The sequence below is a fragment of the Balaenoptera borealis genome (genome assembly GCF_965194805.1).
Source record: "Balaenoptera borealis genome assembly, chromosome: 2".
Classification (NCBI taxonomy): Eukaryota; Metazoa; Chordata; class Mammalia; order Artiodactyla; family Balaenopteridae; genus Balaenoptera; species Balaenoptera borealis.
Genome location: NC_138867.1, coordinates 93462133 through 93480391, shown reverse-complemented (window position 1 = coordinate 93480391; position 18259 = coordinate 93462133). Strand labels below are relative to the sequence as shown.

The following is an 18259-nucleotide window of genomic DNA, read 5'->3' as shown; positions in this document are numbered from 1 at the left end:
CGGGTACACCAGGTCATGAAAGCCCTGTAGAGGTCTTACATGGTCTTAGGAGCATGAGCATTGGGAACAAATATGAGTTTGAATCCTGGTTTAGCCACATGATCTGTGTTTTTACGAAAATTATTTGCCATTTTGAAGTCCCAGCTTCCTTAACTCTAAAATGGGAAGTGATACCTACCTCACAGTTGGGAAGATTAAATTACATATATATTAATATATGGTACTTATTGTATTACATGACATATTGTAAATATGCAATAAATGGTAGGGTTTCTAAATTTCACCTATCAAGTACAAAAATTAACAGATATGCAGAGGATTTAAATAATATGCTACAGTCAGTAAATAGGTATATAACTTTGAGGACTTTGTACACTTTTTCCTTTTTTTAAATTTCAGTGAGCTATTTATGAAAATTAGTCATGTTCTTGACTACAAGGCAAACCTTAAAAAATTCAGAATGGTAACATTTGTAGGCAACAATCTCCAATCAATCTAATAAACAATAAATCAGTGGCAATAAAAAGATGACTCACAAGTCATCTTATACACCTAATAATTGAGAAGAATCTTTGAAGTATCCCTGAGTCAAAGAGGAAATCAGTATTAAAATTATGAATTATCAAGAAATAGAGGCGGAAACATTTTATACTAAAACCTATGAAACATGGCTAAAGCTGTATCAAGAAGAAAATTAGTACCTTAGGGACTTCCCTGGTGGTGCAGTGGTTAAGAATCCGCCTGCCAATGCACAGCACACGGGTTCAAGCCCTGGTCCAGGAAGATCCCACAGGCCGCAGAGCAACTAAGCCCGTGTGCCACAACTACTGAGCCTGCGCTCTAGAGCCCGCGAGCCACAACTACTGAGCCCATGTGCCACAACTACTGAAGCCCACGCGCCTAGAGCCCGTGCCCTGCAACAAGAGAAGCCACAGCAATGAGAAGCCCGTGCACTGCAGCCAAGGGTAGCCCCCACTGGCCGCAACTAGAGAAAGCCCGCGTGCAGCAACAAAGACCCAGTGCAGCCAAAAATAAATAAATAAAATAAATAAATTTATAAAAAACAAAGAAAGGGTTGGAATACTTTGTTCCTCAAATGTTTGGTAGAACGTGTCTGTAAAACCATTTGAATCTGGAATTTTTTGTGTTAGGAGAAGGAAAGGGGAAATATTTAACTGCTGCTCCAGTTTTTCAATTGTTGCAGAACTTTTAAGATTTTCTTTATCTTCTTGAGTGAGTTCCCCCCACCTTTGAATTTTGTTCATTTTAAATGTTTGGGCTCTTCTCTCTCTCTAATCATAATCAGTCTTTTCAAAAAACCAACTTTTTGCTCTGATCTTCAAACTTTACACAAAGATGTACAATAAAAAGGAAAGCTTCTTCTCAGCAGACCTGAGACCATTTTTTCCAGAGGCAGTGACTGTACTTTTGTATATCCTTTCAATGACAATTTTATCTTTATACAACCCTTTTATTTTTTACTAGAACAAGATGGACAGTATGAGACATAGTGATCTGTACTCTTTTTTTGTTTTCTCCCCCTTTTTTTTGTTTGTTTTTACATCAACCTCATTCTTTTTAATGCCAATGTCATAGTCCACTGCATGGATGTATCCTATTTATTTGAAAGTAGTTAAGCTTTTATACCAAGTAAAAACTTTCACATTTGTTTAAAGGAACCTAAGAACCCGATCTGTCACTCCTAGTCTAGTAATAGACATCATCTCTTCAGAGCTCCGATGGGACCTCCATGTGCCTTACCCATTAACTAATCAGTTAAAATTAAAATGTTCATTTTCTCCATAATAGCCTCCTTGGAAGCAGGTATATTCCATTTAAGTATCTTTAGTTAAAAACAGAACTGTTTCTATGATTTAAATGCCACGTAATGTTCTTAAACATTTGAATCCCTGTTTCTTTTGTAATTTACCCTGGTGTGTAGTATAAGGAAGGGTGCAGTTTTGTCTGTTTCCTCACGGCTGTCGTGTTTCCATTGTCGTTTATTTAAAGTTAATCTTTTCACATGTGTTTGAGATGCTACCTTTATTATGACTAAATTTACATATATTTACTTCTGGAATTTAAAAAAATGTGTTCCCTTGGTTGATCTATTCATCTGCCAATATCATAGCTTTTTTTTTTTTTCTTTTAAATTTTATTTATTTTTTGGCTGCATTGGGTCTTCGTTGCTGTGCACAGGCTTTCTCTAGTTGTGGTGAGTGAGGGCTACTCTTCATTATGGTGTACGGGTTTCTCATTGTGGTGGCTTCTCTTGCTGTGGAGCACGGGCTCTAGGCGTGCAGGCTTCAGTAGCTGCAGCACGTGGACTCAGTAGTTGTGGCACACGGGCTTCAGTAGTTGTGGCATGTGAGCTCAGTAGTTGTGGCTCTCGGGCTCTAGAGTGCTTAGTAGTTGTGGCACACGGGCTTAGTTGCTCTGCAGCATGTGGGATCTTCCCGGACCAGGGCTCGGACCCATGTCCCCTGCATTGGCAGGCGGATTCTTAACCACTGCGCCACCAGGGAAGTCCTATTATGGCTTTTTAAAGCCTTTTTATTTTTAAATAACTTTGGACTTACAAAAGAGTTGGAAAAATAATAGAGAGTTCCCATGTACCCTTCACTTAGCTTCTCCTAATGTTAACATCTTACATATCCATAGTATAATGATCAGAACTAAGAAATTAACTTACTGGTACAGTACAGTTAACTTCATACTATTTTACTTATAATGGCTTTGTACAGTAATTTAATATGTGGTAGGTGTACTCCTATTCTTCTCTTTTCATGTTTTCCCTTTTTTGCTTGTTTGTTTTTTTCAGTTTTCTAGCTGCAGAAAACAAAATAAAAACCAGTCTTATATAATATTTATATTGGGACCATATAAAATTTATATATTAACTTAGGGAGAAATGACATCTTTATGATACTGAATCTTTACGTACACAAACAAGGCATGTCTTTCCATTTGTTGAAATGTACCTTTGTGTCTTTCAGAAGCGTTTTATAGTTTTCCTCATAATATGTTTTGAACTCTTTGTTCAGTTTATGCCTGTGTTTTTTGTGTTTTTTTTTTATTATAAATAAGATCTTTTCTTCCATTTCATCTTCTATGTGGTTTCTCTTTGCACATATGAAGGAAAGATTTCTGTATATTTTGTACATCACTAAATTACTAGACTATCTTGTTGTGGTAATATTTAGTTGATTCTTTTGGATATTCTAGGTATATAATTATATCATCTGCCAATAGTATTCCTTTCTAATTTCATTCTTTAATTGTGTTGACTGGTATAATGAGTAAGAGTGGTAAAAATGGGTTTTACCTTAGTTTAGCAATATAGTATATCCAGTGTTTCCATATTCTGTGGTACTGGCTTTGGGCTGCTATATATTGTGTTAAAAAAAAAAGTGTCCTATTATATTCAGTATTTTCAACAAAACTGGACATTGAATTTATAAAGCATCTTTTCATCACCTTTGGCATGATAATATTTTTCTTCTGTGTAGACCTATTAATATGTTGAATAATGTCAATTTTATAATAGTGATTTTTGTTGTAAATTTTAGGTTTTCCATCTCTTTTTGTTGTTAGTTTTTTTTTTAAATTATTTATTTATTTATTTATTTATGGCTGTGTTGGGTCTTCATTTCTGTGCGAGGGCTTTCTCTAGTTGTGGCAAGCGGGGGCCACTCTTCATCGCGGTGCGCGGGCCTCTCACTATTGCGGCCTCTCTTGTTGCAGAGCACAGGCTCCAGACGTGCAGGCTCAGTACTTGTGGCTCACGGGCCCAGCTGCTCCACGGCATGTGGGATCTTCCCAGACCAGGGCTCGAACCCATGTCCCCTGCATTAGCAGGCAGACTCTCAACCACTACGCCACCAGGGAAGCCCTGTTGTTAGTTTTGATAAATTACATTTTCTAGTAAATTATCTGTTTCATTTAGTTTTCAAATTTATTTACATAGAATTGAGCAAAGTAGTCTTTTATGACTCTTGGTTTCTTCTCCTTCTATTGGTGTTTTCCTCTTTTTTCATTACCATCTAACAGTACTGGCAAATACATCTTTTTTTAATTCATTAAAACAAACCAATAAAAGCAGGTTAACTAATTTTTTAAAAAGTGATCCCAAACTCCTTAAATTATAATAAAGAATCCTTCAGATTTAATTCTAATTGAATCCTTCAGATTTAATTCTAATTGCCTGCCTAAGCTTTTCTGCCTCCTTGCATTAATTTCTTAGGATGCTTGTAAATTTGTTTTCCAGTCAACATTTGGATAAAAATCTAAATAACAGTCCTTTTGCTTTCTTCTCCCCTACCTTACTCTTAAGGGGTGAGGATCTCTTTACTGGGTATCCTTACTGAAAAACAAATTTAGATCTTTGTATATTCTCAGTAGCGTGAAGGATTCAGAGTTGTTCCCCATTTCATGTGATAAATTTTGATATTTTTAATGATGCTGAGTGACTTTCATTTAAGATATATTTGGTATGAAATTCATGTGATTGTATAAAAGGCATTCTAAAATAAGTTTATGATTTTTAAAATTTTTCAGTGAGCAGTTTTGACTTAGGGATGGCTGCAACATCCTGCAAGGATATAAGGCAAAGTATTACTCCATGAAATGTCTTATTTTTCCTGTAAAATTGTATGAAAGCGCACCCTGCTTTCTAAAGCAGAAATGACTTAAATGATTTGATTCTGGAGGGGGGAAAAAAAGGTGATCGAATTTTTTTTTTTTTAATATTTATTTATTTATTTGGCTGCGCCGGGCCTCAGTTGCAGCATTCGGGATCTATTTCCCTGACCAGGGATCGAACCCAGACCCTCTGCATTGGGAGCGTGGAGTCTTAACCACTGGACCACCAGGGAAGTCCCATGGTCAAATGTTTTAATTGTCCATCTGAAGGGCTGAATTCTTTTCCCTCCAGTAAAGAGCACTTTTAGTAGTCTCGTGTTCATTTTGCCCATCTGGTTCTTTTTGTGATTGTGTGAGGTTATAACCTCTGTGTCTTAGCATACTTCTGTGTACTTTGCTCTTTCTCTGTGTTATTACCTTTTCTCTTATTTTATTGTTTTAGTGGAAAATTACCTGTTAGGATTTTATTTGAAATGAAGAATTTTAGGGCTTACATTATTAAATACTGTCAGATCCCCACTTCTGTCACATGGTTTTTAATGTGCTCTTTCCAGACCTGCTTATTAGTGGTATGGTGTAAAACAGATAAGTGACCCCACCTATGAATTTCTCCCTTGTTTTTGAGACATCTCTGTCCTTTTCAAGAGGGTGAATTATTCTTCACCTCCTGTCCATTGGTTGCGGGACTGGGGCTTACAACAATAGATCAACAGTAGGTCTTACTAAGGAAGTTATGTTTCAAGTGTATTTTCGTAATATAACTTACACAGCACTTTTATTTTTAGACCCTCCTTTTGTTTCTTAATTCTAACAACATCCCTGTAAATTATATTAGAACAGGTAGTAAATGTCCATTGTACAAGTAGTGAAATGAATTACAGTGAAGGGGCAAAGGTAAAAACAGGACCAAGACTGAAATTAAGACCCAGATCTCCAAATACAAGTCATTCTTTTCAGCAGTAAAGACTTTTGTGAGTGATCCCCACCTCCTCCCAGGATTCCGTTTCTTCCTCAGGAGACGGTGGGTTGCACCAGGTTTATCATTGACTCTAACCATTCGAGAACAGACGAGACCTGAGTCCTTTGATTTCCCTTGTTAGGGACCTTCCAGTTGCTGAACCCCCAATATTGTAGACTAGCCAGTGTTATAATTTGTCTGCCTTATTTTGTGTAGTGGATTTTTATTACAGAAATATTTTTCTTAATGTCCAGATCTTTAAGTATTCCTTGAGTACAAACTTTGTTATACTTTTTAGCTTTTAAATATAGGTAGAATTTTATTTATTCCTAAGTGAGTTTGGGATTAAACTAAAAAGAGAATCTGGGTCTTTGAAACTTGGTTAGTCTGAACGTAACTCCTAGCATTCTCTAATTCTTCAGGCCAAGGACCTCTTATTACCTGGCTATCTTCTATATCTTTCTTTTCTCCCCTCTTCTTTCATAGTCACGTAATTAATAGCCAGGCTCTTCTTCACTTCTCTTTGACAGTCTCCACTCCTAAAATCATCAGTTTTCTTTAAGTGTCTTTCAGCCTCAGTCTGAACACAGTGGGTCCCAAGATGCATATGCCATAGCATGGCCTGTTATATTCATCCTTTTGGATGAATGTATTAGAATTTATACTAGTAATTATTATCATCTGTCTATCCAAAAGATTTGAAGTCTCAATCTAAACTTCTCCCTTGTGTCCATTTTGTTAATGACTGCCTTTTTAATGAGGCCTTCTTGGAACTTCATACTTCCCTATGGATAATGTTTAAGACTAGCCTTTTATCAAATGAAAAGTGGTAGAATGCAATACCTAATCTCATTAATCCATTCTGGCTTTAAAATTATGTGACTATTGGACAAAATCCAGAAATATATTAATATTACCAATATAAATAAATTTCTTATCAATGATTATATTTCCTAAGTCTTGCCATTTAAAATATCTTTGAAACCTTGGAAAAATTCTAACCTGATAGAAATCTCATCCACCTGTGAAAAGACAAATGTTTTCAAACACTACTGAAGTTCTCTTCTATTTTAGTCCTATCTGTCTTTAATTAAGACCCCAGTATTTCATCCTCTTAGAAAGATGCTGCTACTTGCACAATATTGTTTTGAGATGGAAACTACTACATAAACACAATTCTTCTTATTAAGTGTCTCCAGGGTTTTGTTTCATTATCCCTTTCTTTGTAAACAAGCAGCCACTATATTTTTAGTAGTGAATTTCAAAATCCTTTTTAACCTTATAGGTCCAAGGGTAGCCAAGGATGGCTGCAGCTTCATATGATCAGTTGTTAAAGCAAGTTGAGGCACTGAAGATGGAGAACTCAAATCTTCGACAAGAGCTAGAAGATAATTCCAATCATCTTACAAAACTGGAAACTGAGGCATCTAATATGAAGGTATCAAGACTGTGACTTTTAATTGTAGTTTATCCATTTTTATTCAGTACTCCTTTCTGTAAATTTGGGATTAGACACTTCACTTACTTAAAAGTGTGTTGTAAGTTAAACAGTAATATGTAAACTCTTCCTTGCAAAAGTTAACATTTATATTTTTAAACAAAATGTTTTGAATTCATCCAGCAAATCATATAAAGAAAATGATTGTAAAACCCCAGTGACTCATTAGTTAGTTCTTAGTTATTTTTAAGCTTAAAAATAAAAGGCCAACTTAACCATCACTATAGTGAGGCTGGGTGTTCTGTGTAATTCATAGAAACTAGCCTCACAACCTTAGAATATATCTCAAGTATTAAATATTGCCATCATCCCCAACTCTCTCAGATCTTGTCTTCACTTAAGTGCTGCAATGATAGATGATCAAGAAAATCAGGGTACCCTAGTGGGAAGAGTCCTGAACTGAAAGTCAGTACCTGGTCCTGTTCCTGGTTTTGCCATAAGCTAAACTACATACTCTAGGGTGCCCTTCTAGAATTAAGTTGCCTTATTTGGAAAATACAGTCATTGCACTAGCATAGATGATTTCCATGACACCTTCACGCCCTGAAATTGGTTTCCCAAATAACATTGAAAAGCTGTGATAACCTCCACGAAAAGTTATAAAATATTAAGTCTGCACTGGGGAAAATACGTTCTAATTTCAAAATAATTAAGGTTAAAACTTTAACTTGTTTTACTTTCCAGCTACTTAGGCAGATTCTCCTCTCACTGAATTTAATAACTTTATAGAATTGGAGATTCAACAAAACTGTTAACCTCCTTCTCTTTTAAAAAATTCTTCCTGCTACGTGTTGTTTCTGTGCCTTGGCTATTTTAACATCTGGGTTTCCGACCCTTTCTTCCTGTCTGCTCACTACTCTTATTCCTTATTCATTTCCTAGTCTCTTCTAGTTATTTTTCCATGCATTTTGAGGTCTCCCTTATTCTTCAAGCTTCTGTATATCACTGAACTATTTTCTCTCCTCTTTTACTTTTGTATTCATTATCATAACAGTTCAGCCTTTTACTCATATGAGCTTTTCTTTTTCTTTTTTTTTTCTTTCTTTCTTCCTTCCTTCCTTCCTTCCTTTCTTTCTTTCTTTCTTTCTTTCTTTCTTTCTTTCTTTCTTTCTCTTTCTCTCTTTCTCTCTCTCTTTCTCTCTTTCTCTCCCTCCCTCCCTCCCTGCCTCCCTCCCTATGTATCTATAAATCTTTTCCACTCTAATTGCTTATTTCTATGGCAGTAGCAATTGACAGATCTCCAAGATACCTACCTCAAGTCCTTTTGGAGTTTAAGTAGACTATAAAGAAACATTTTTTCTCACCACAGACTTTGGGTGACCTTAAAAACAGCTGACTCAATTATCTACTAGGTTAAAAAAGAATAGTCTGGTATTTTAACACAGATCAACATAATATATCTAAAATTATTGTACATGGCATGTGGTTTTAAAAGTTTAAAGATAAAAAACTTAAAATTCCCAGCAGGACTACTCTTTCATCTACTTCAGAAGTATACTTAGTAGGGAATTCTTCCTGGCACGCCTATCTCAATGTCTCTTTTGTAGTGCAGAATTCTGAGGTCCCTTTTAAAAGTTGTTGTTTTTTATTTTTAAACTGCTTGAGCAAATTCAAAATTCACTTTTGGGAAACATTTTAACCTATCTTTAGATCCATCTCCATGTTGAAATGGAATGTCTCTCAGAGTAACAATACAAGTCAGACCCTTAAATTTCTACAGTGGAATATCAGGGTGACCTCTTAGCCATGTGGTATAATATACATCATGAATATTACTATTTAATATTAAATACTAATTAAATACTAATATTGTCTGAATTCAACTGTGAATTGATTATTACTCAGCAAGTGCTTTTACAGACATCCTTGCTAAGCCATCCACATATTTCTTCAGGATTGGGTGTATGGTATCATAGCAGTTACGCCCTTGTTCTGAAATTATTTATGTATCTCTCCTTTTAAGAGGCTTTATGGTGTTAAAGAATAGGAACCATGACCTGTTTATTTTGTCTTAGAATATCGATTTGTGAAAAGACACTTGGAAACATTGGCACTTCCTACATTGGATTAAAGTTAATCCAAAACAATGGTTATTTCTCAAAAAATCACTTATTAGACTTTGGAATACATCATATGATCTTGAATTATGTTTCCTGATCATTAACATATTTACCCTATGGAAGGCAAGGTGTGTCTCCTCCAACTAGATATCTCAGGATTTCTGAAGTTTATGCAGTAGTACCATCTGGTGGCAAAAGAGAACACTGCTTTGCTATTGCTTACATGTCATTGATACTATAAAAATATTTTTTGTGTGTGTGTCAGGGAAGTATGTGTACAACAGTTAGGGAAATGTGAACACTGACTGTATATTTGAGAATATTAAGGAAATGCTTATTTTTTAGGTATAATGATGGCATTGTGGTTGTGTTTAGAAAGAATCCCTGTGTAAATATACATATCGAATTTTTTTACAGAAGAGACAGTGTGTCTGAGATTTGTTTTTCAGATAAATTTGGGTTGTGGGGGAATGGAGAAAATGATTATGGGTATAGATGAAAGAAGCCCATGAGTTGATAGTTACTGAAGTAAGATGTGAGGATACATAGGAGTTTGTTATATTGTTCTCTACATTTATGTATATACTTGACATTTCTGTAATTAAAATACAGATTTTGTGGGATTTAGATCAGATAAATGCAGCAATTACAGCTAAACTTAAGAGAAATTATGTACTATATTTTTTACTCCAGGGCTAGAAATCAACGTGATATACTTTAAAATGGTGAGCATAGCAACAAGGTAAATATGGTGAGTTGTGAAGCATTTAAACTGAGATATGGCATGGTATAGAAAAAATTATCTTTAGGTAAAATATTAATCAACCATTTAATCTTTTTTGTATTTTAGCAAAATGAAATATTTATAACTTGCTCTGTAAACTATAAAACCATACATGGAAAGTATCTTTTATTTTCAGAGTATAAGAAAAAATGAGAAGTAGAAATTCAAATTGGCACATTTCATAATTTATTTTGAAGATTTAATTACCAAGTATACTTTTATCTGGTAATGAAAAGAATAAATAACTATGATATATTGAGAAAAACAGAAGTGGGTCAAGCAGAAACCCCCTTGAAATGACACAGTTGCTCATTGATAAATATTTCCTATTTACTGATATGACCACAGCATATTTTGTCTCTACTAATTAAGTCTCTGATGTTTTTAAAATCTTAAAATGTTTTTTAAAATAATGTGATTATGTAATGTAACTAAGTAATTTTTTAAAACCAAACTTCCAGAATTTATAAATACAAATGAATATTCTCTCCTTTAAAATTTACATATTAATTTAAAAAGCTGTCGTTTCTCAAAACATTTTTTGAAGTATTTTATTTGGAATTGCTTTGCAGTTGTGTTGGATTTTCTCTTAAAAACTCTCTGAAATTGAGGACTTCTTTTAGGTTGTATGCAGCATGCAGCCCCAGGCAATCAATCAGTACTACTGCAGCAACTAGAAAACACTGGATAAAAAATAAAAATCGTACTTTTAAAGACATTGGAGAACTGTGAAATCATCAAGGACTGTATTAACTAAAATTCCTAAGAGGAAAGAGCCCTTTCTAGATGAGCTGAGATCACGGTAATTTTCTTCCCCAGGGGTATTTGCTAGGGACAGACTGATAATTCATCACTGGCACAGGACTCTACTGGAGGAAAGAAACTGTTGGAGGTCTTGACAAACATGTGGGCAGATGTGAAGTATTGACATTTAGAGGAGCTCCAAATGCATGGCTAGTTTTCCCAAATTTTATCCAAATGCATGGGGCATTGGCTGAGTCTTGCTGTGGGGAAGGATGCTGGGGATGGACTGTGGAGGCAGGATGTTAGGAGGCCATGTCCTGCTAGAGGAATACTCATACAACAGGTCTCCTCAGGCTAAGTGTAGAGGAGAGAGACAGTCAAGGAACTTGGCAAACCAAATCAGATATGAAATTCACTTAAACTGTAGCTGCAACCTATTTTCAGTTATTGGATGAAGGAAATCAGACCCCAATGGTGGAAAGGGCAAACTCTTTGAGGCAAAATCTGATCTGAAGTCTTTATTGTTCTTGTATACATAATGACTAGCATGCAGTTAAAAGTTACAAGAAATACAAAGAAATAGGAAAATGACTGATAATCAAAAGAACAAATAGAAAATAGAAGCAAATCCCAAGATGATCCACGTGTTGTAATTAGTAGTCAAAGATTTTAACATAATTTAAATGTTTTGAAAAAAAAGGAAAAGATGGATTAAATGGATGAAAAATCAGAAAATCTCGACAGAGAATTGGAATCTGTAATTAAGAAGAATCATATAGATATTCTATAACTGAAATATTTTTGACATTAACTTATTGGATGGGCTTGACCACAGGTTAAATGCAGGATTAATGAACTAGTGAGAAGATAGAATTAGTGAACATGTAAAAAGGTCAATAGAAAAATATCCAAACTGAAGCACAGAAGAGGAAGAAAAATGGAAAACAAAAAGAGTATGTAAGAGTTATGAGGGACACAGACAAATAGGTAAAGGCAAATATAATTGAAGTCTTAGAAGGGGCAGGGGAAGAGAATGGAGGAAAAGTAATATTTAAAGACGTAGTGGCTGAGAATTAATGTAAAGCTGTTGTAAAGTTATTAAGACAATGTGGTAATTAGAGTAGATTAGTAGACTAACAGCAATAGAGTTGAGAAAAATACCTACGTATATATGGTCACCTGATTTATGATCCAGGCATCCCTGCAGATCAGTGGGGAAAGGCTGGTCTTTTCAATAAATGGTGCAGAGGCAATTAAATATCTGTATGAAGGAAAAAAACCCAAAAAAGAACCAAGAGCTCTACCTCAAATCATATGCAAAAAAGTAATTCAAGTAAATCATATGCAAAAAAAGTAAATGTGAAGACAGAACAGTTTCCTTCTGGAAGAAAACTTAGGGAATAGCTTCATCTCCTTAGAGTAGGCAAAGATTTCTTAAATAGAACGCCAAAGTACTAAAAATTTATCAGTTGGACATCTTTAAAACTGACAGCTTTTCTTCATCAAAAGACTCCATTATGTTTCTAGAAGAAAATATAGGATAATATTGCTTTGACCTTCATGAAGGCAAAATTTCTTAGTACACATAAAGCTCTAAACACAAAAGAAAAAAAGGTATAAAATGAATGTCATCAAATTTAAAACTTAAAGTCTTTTCAAAAGACTTCATTAAGAAAATGAAAAGGTAAGGCATAGACTGGAAGAAAATATTTGCAGTATGTATATCTGATAAAGGACTTGGTTCAGAATATACAAAGAATTTTTACAAACCAATAATTTAAAAAGTCCAGTTTTTAAAATCTGGCCCAAAACTTGAAAAGACAATTAAAAAAGGAAGGTAAATGGTCAGTAAGCACATGTAAAGGGCTTCAACATCCTTTATCCTCAGGGAAATGCAAATATCATTTCATTCCTACTCAAATCACTAAAATTTAAAAGACTGATCATGCCAAATGTGGAACATCAAGATGCTTATACATTGCTGGTAGGAGTATAAAATGGCACATCATCTTTGGAAAACCATTCAGCAGTTTCTTTTAAAGTTAAACCCTATGACTCAGCGTTTAAACTTTCAGATATATACTCAAGAGAAGTGAGTGCATGTGTCCACCTGAAGGTATGTGCAAAAATGTTCATAGTAGCATTCTTCATAATAGCCTCCAAACTGGCAACAACCCAAATGTCCATCAAGAGTGAGGATAAAGGATAAATCAGTTGAGATGCAGTCATACAGTGGATAACTACAAAGCATTAAAAAAAAAATAACTGATACATGCAACAGCATGAATAAATCTCTAGAAATTTTGGTGAGCAAAAAACGTGAGACACAAAAGACTTTATACTGTATGATTTCATTTATATGCAGTTCACAGGCATGCCAACTAATAGATACAGAAATCAGAATACTGGTTACCTCTGGGGAGTGAATATTGATTGGTAAGGGGCAAAAGGGAACCTTCTGAGATGCTGGAAATGTTCTGTGTCTTCCCTGGGTAGTGATTACATGGATACTTAGATTACATCAGAAACTTAATATTGGTTTACTTTTCATATGTATGTTGTATCTCAGTAAAACAAAAAAAATTAAGGCTAATTTTTGTCATGGAATAGCCATAAACTATTCACAACAAAGTAGTGAGTAATCTAGTCATGCTGGATGATGTCATCTTGAGGCAAGGTAACTGGATCTGACTATGAATTAATGTGTGCATTTTTTTCCTTTTTTTGGTGAGGTTCATAACTCAGAATGTACAAAAAAAGTTTAATGGAACATATTGGAAAAGTAGCTTCCAAGGTGGCTGCTTTGAAAGTCTTAAAAAAAATTTTTTTAAACCTTAAATTTCAATAATTTTTACTTTTGTGGTTAGAGCTTTTATCAACAGGCTTCTAACCACATGCAGAGAAACTTTAAAAAAACATATTACAAGTTGTGCATATTTACTATTTTTAAAAATTAGGAAATACGGGCAAACAAAAAGAGATATCAAAATCACCCATTTAAAAAATGTTTTTAATACCAGCAGTAACCTTTGATAATGTGTATATTTTTCTCTCTGTGCATTTTATGCAGTCATGCATTTAATGGGATCATATTTTGAAGCATGCTTTTTAATTTAATATAGTCATCTTTTCATGTCATTAAGTATTTTATAATATTTTCATAGTTCTATAATATTCCGTTGTATGGCTAATGCCATAAATTTATTTAATCCTTTATTGTTGGACATGCAGGTTTACATAGCCTTTTAATTTCTATTGTTGGTGTTATTTTAATTTTTCTGTATTATTTTTTAACATGTTTTTAAAAAACTGTTAATGTGCCATTAGTTTTGAAAAATTAGGTATATGTCCTATGAGATGCCAAGGATTTCTTTTTCTTGTTGTTTTTGAACTCTTAAGTACTTGTACCTTTTCTAAAAACAATATTTTTTTGTAATACCTGTTGTTTTAAAATTAGGAAACCAAAAACAAGCAAAAAAATTGCTTGCAATTCTAACTTCCATAGAATACCACTGTTAACTCTTGATGATAGGCTTTGGAGAATAATCTTGTATAAAGAGAGACCTGATCAGAGCTGTGTTTTAAAAGCCTTACTCTGATAGTTCTGTGCAAGGTAGGACCGTTTAGGAGTTTATTTTAGTAGCTTTGAGGTTAATAACCAGGATAGTGACAGAGTAGAAAAGAGATGGCTATAAGAGAGATGCTAGAGCTAGAATACAGAATTTGATAACTGATTGGGAAGAAGAAGGAGGGGATGCTGAGGATTTGAGCCTGGAGGTACAAAAGAAGGCTACTGCCATTTAACTGAAGGAATACAAGGCGAAGAACAGGTTTTAGTGGCACAAAATGATAGTTCGGACATTTACATGTGCAGTGCATATCATCCAGATGCACTGGATGTAAAGCATCTATCAGTCATACTGGGAAAGTGAGTCTGAAATTTGCAAGTGAGGTTAGGATTAGACATATAATTGGAAGTTATTTGAGAAAGGCAGTTGTTGAATTGTGAGACTGGGGATTATAAGAAATAGGGATAAGATTAAAGGATCAGGGGCTTCCCTGGTGGCGCAGTGGTTGAGAATCCGCCTGCCAATGCAGGGGACACGGGTTCGAGCCCTGGTCTGGGAATGATCCCGTATGCCGCAGAGCAACTGGGCCCATGAGCCACAATTACTGAGCCTGCGCGTCTGGAGCCTGTGCTCTGCAACAAGAGAGGCCACGGTAGTGAGAGGCCCGCGCACCACGATGAAGAGTGGCCCCCGCTTGCCGCAATTAGAGAAAGCCCTCGCATAGAAACGAAGACCCAACACAGCCATAAGTAAATAAATTAATTAATTAAAAAAAAAAAAAAAGATTAAAGGATCATTGAAAGACTACAGGCAGCAGTGGATGGAAGGAGAATTGGGATCCTAAACACTGCAGGTAGCCTACAGTGGTAATCTCAAACTTTATGGAAGAGATGGTGTCCTGATGCTTATACCAAATGTTTTAGAGTAATCTACATTCATTCGAGAAAGGCATCACTGTGCAAATTTATTTCCTATCCCACAGTTGTGATACACTCTGACATAATTTCTGAACATGAATATCAGTCATCTCCACGTTCCCACGTCTACTTATCTAATAAGCCTTTTAACCTCCAACATGGTCTGTTATTTGAAGGTCAGATCTTAAGGTCACAGGCTATTTCTTGTTGTTAACATAGGGATTCTTTTCTTAATGCTTATAATGTCACTGTCAAGGTAAACCAGTGAAGTTGTCTTTGCTACATTTACTCACTTTTTGACAGATTTCCTTTTCAATCTATTTATGGATCATTTTTCATATAGAGGAACACTGCCCATAGCTATAAGACTGTAAATGTTCAAATACACTGTTTTGCATTGGGAAACCTAGTTGACCAACAAAAGATTTTGTTGTGAACTAGAATGGGATGCCTCAGAATATATAAAATGTAAATGTATATAAATTATAGAAAAACTAGTAGAAGATGAAAGTTCCCAACCTTCTTTGACAAAAATTTATCAAGAGAAGGATTTAGATGGGAAAAGAAATAATGGATCAAAAGTCAGGAGACAGTGAGCATACAGTCACTTAACTATCTGCTGATTATAAATCAGTGTACTAGTAGAATGTACATAAATGTAGTATATAAAAGCTTGCTGTTTATTGGGGTGTTAAATAAAACAGCATACTGTGTTAATCTGGTGTTTTTCATGGCCATGTTGGTATAAGCTTAAGAGACATGGATTTTAAACACATAACTAGCTTTTGCGCCTCGGGCAAGTCTTTGAGTCTCAGTTGATCTGTCTGAAAGATGAGAATGATCCACTTTGCTATATTATTTCAGAAGTTACAGATAATATATCTTAACTATTCCATATATATAGTATATTGCATGGAGACTACCCATAATCGCCATTATCACAAAATATCACTGTTGTTGGGCTATAATTTATTATTCATAATTAGTAATAGGTAATATATGTAGAGTACTTTACAAATAGATACATTTTCAGATAGATCTGAAATAACTTTGTTCCCCGAGCAGACCTAAATGCCAAGAAACTTAGAAGCATGTCTTCAAAAAGTTATTTAGGGGACTTCCCTGGTGGCACAGTAGTTAAGAATCTGCCTGCCAATGCAGGGGACCTGGGTTCGATCTCTGGTCCAGGAAGATCCCACATGCCGTGGAGCAACTAAGCCCGTGAGCCACAACTACTGAGCCTGTGCTCTAGAGCCCATGAGCCACAACTACTGAGCCCGCACATCACAACTACTGAGCCTGTGTGCCTAGAGCCCGTCTCCGCAACAAGAGAAGCCACCGCAATAAGAAGCCCGCACGCAGCAATGAAGACGCAACGCAGCCAAAAATTTTTTTAAAAACTTAAAAAATAAAGTTGATATTATTAAAAAAAAAATTACTTAGAATTTTGTCATGTTAATATATTGTGTTCTTTTTTACAGGAAGTACTTAAACAACTACAAGGAAGTATTGAAGATGAAGCTATGGCTTCGTCTGGACAGATTGATTTATTAGAGCGTCTCAAAGGTAGATTTTTTTATTTATTTATTTTTTAACATCTTTATTGGGGTATAATTGCTTTACAGTGTTGTGTTAGTTTCTGCTTTATAACAAAGTGAATCAGCTATACATATACATATATCAAAGGTAGATTTTTAAAAAGTGTTTTAAAGTAATTTTTTTAAGCTCCAGTTGTCAGCTTAAGGTGTATATACCCAAGTACAGTTTCTCTTGATTAGAATGTTGGTATTGGGTTTTCTTGGCTTTGAATAAACTATTTTAGATTCCTTCCTTGATAATTTTCAGCTCTTTCTAAAACTCATTGCTGTTCTGCTAGTCACTAAATAGGCCTTTAATAAGCTGTATGCCACAGAGTGGGCCCATTGCTTCATTTGAAGGAGTCAGTGACCTTCTTTGTTCCGTCCAGCATAGAAGTGCTTTATCTTCATGTACATATGGCCTGATTTTTCGTGGGACTGTTTCTCTTATAGAACCAGGAGTCAATGAATTTTCTCTGAGCATCAGCATTTGTGATAAGGATTTCTTCTGTTTCCTATATAAATTTGCTGCTCAATAACTGCCATAATTTAGTACTCCTACAGGCTTTATGTAATATATATAATGTATTTTCAATTATATTATAAAATGGCTTAAAATTGGAGAGCTAAAATATGAACCAAAGATTTCATTTTTAAAAGATAGAAGCGCCGGGCGGTGCCGAGGAGGGAGTCGCGGGGTGGCTCACTGCCCTGTGTGTAAAGTTTTCTCCGCGGGGGGCTGGGTTCACGTGGCAAGTTATCTCTGGAGTTCAAGTTTCAGTTGAAACCAGCCTCAAGTTTCACCTGTCCTCACTGACCCGTGGATTTCTGTGTGACCAGCTGTGTGGGTTACAGGCTCTAGGTGCTCCAACCAAGCGTCAGGGCTGTGCCTCTGAGGTGGGAGAGCTAAGTTCAGGACATTGGTCCACAAGAGACCTCCCAGCTCCACATAATATCAACTGGCGAAAATCTCCCAGAGATCTCCATCTCAACGCCAAGACCCAGCTCCACTCAACGACCAGCAAGCTACAGTGCTGGACATCCTATGCCAAACAACTAGCAAGACAGGAACACAACCCCACCCATTAGCAGAGAAGCTGCCTAAAATCATAACAAGGCCACAGACACCCCAAAACACACCACCAGACATGTACCTGCCCACCAGAAAGGCAAGATCCAGCCTCATCCACCAGAACACAGGCACTAGTCCCCTCCACCAAGAAGCCTACACAACCCATTGAACCAACCTTAGCCACTGGGGGCAGACACCAAAAACAATGGGAACTACGAACCTGCAGCCTGTGAAAAGGAGACCCCAAACACAGTAAGTTAAGCAAAATGAGAAGACAGAGAAACAGCAGATGAAGGAGCAAGGCAAAAACCCACCAGACCTAACAAATGGAGAGGAAATAGGCAGTCTACCTAAAAAGACTTCAGAATAACGATAGTAAATATGATCCAAAATCTTGGAAATAGAATGGAGAAAATACCAGAAACGTTTAACAGGGACC

At 35.6% G+C, this 18259-nt stretch overlaps 1 protein-coding gene across 17 annotated transcripts in view; it reads left to right on the top strand.

Moving 5' to 3' along the window:
• The window catches only part of APC (APC regulator of WNT signaling pathway), a 138395-nt gene that overhangs the window by 43921 nt on the left and 76215 nt on the right, over nt 1–18259 (top strand). For 8 of the 17 annotated variants that reach the window (XM_082374732.1, XM_082374728.1, XM_082374723.1 and 5 more), the window contains exons 2-3: nt 6885–7037; nt 16653–16737. In XM_082374732.1, coding sequence (XP_082230858.1) covers nt 6903–7037; nt 16653–16737 — 220 coding nt within the window. In that variant the 5' untranslated portion in view covers nt 6885–6902. Of the gene's footprint in view, nt 1–6884; nt 7038–16652; nt 16738–18259 lie in introns of those variants that run through there. The other 9 variants (XM_082374738.1, XM_082374736.1, XM_082374724.1 and 6 more) reach the window with 2 other exon arrangements.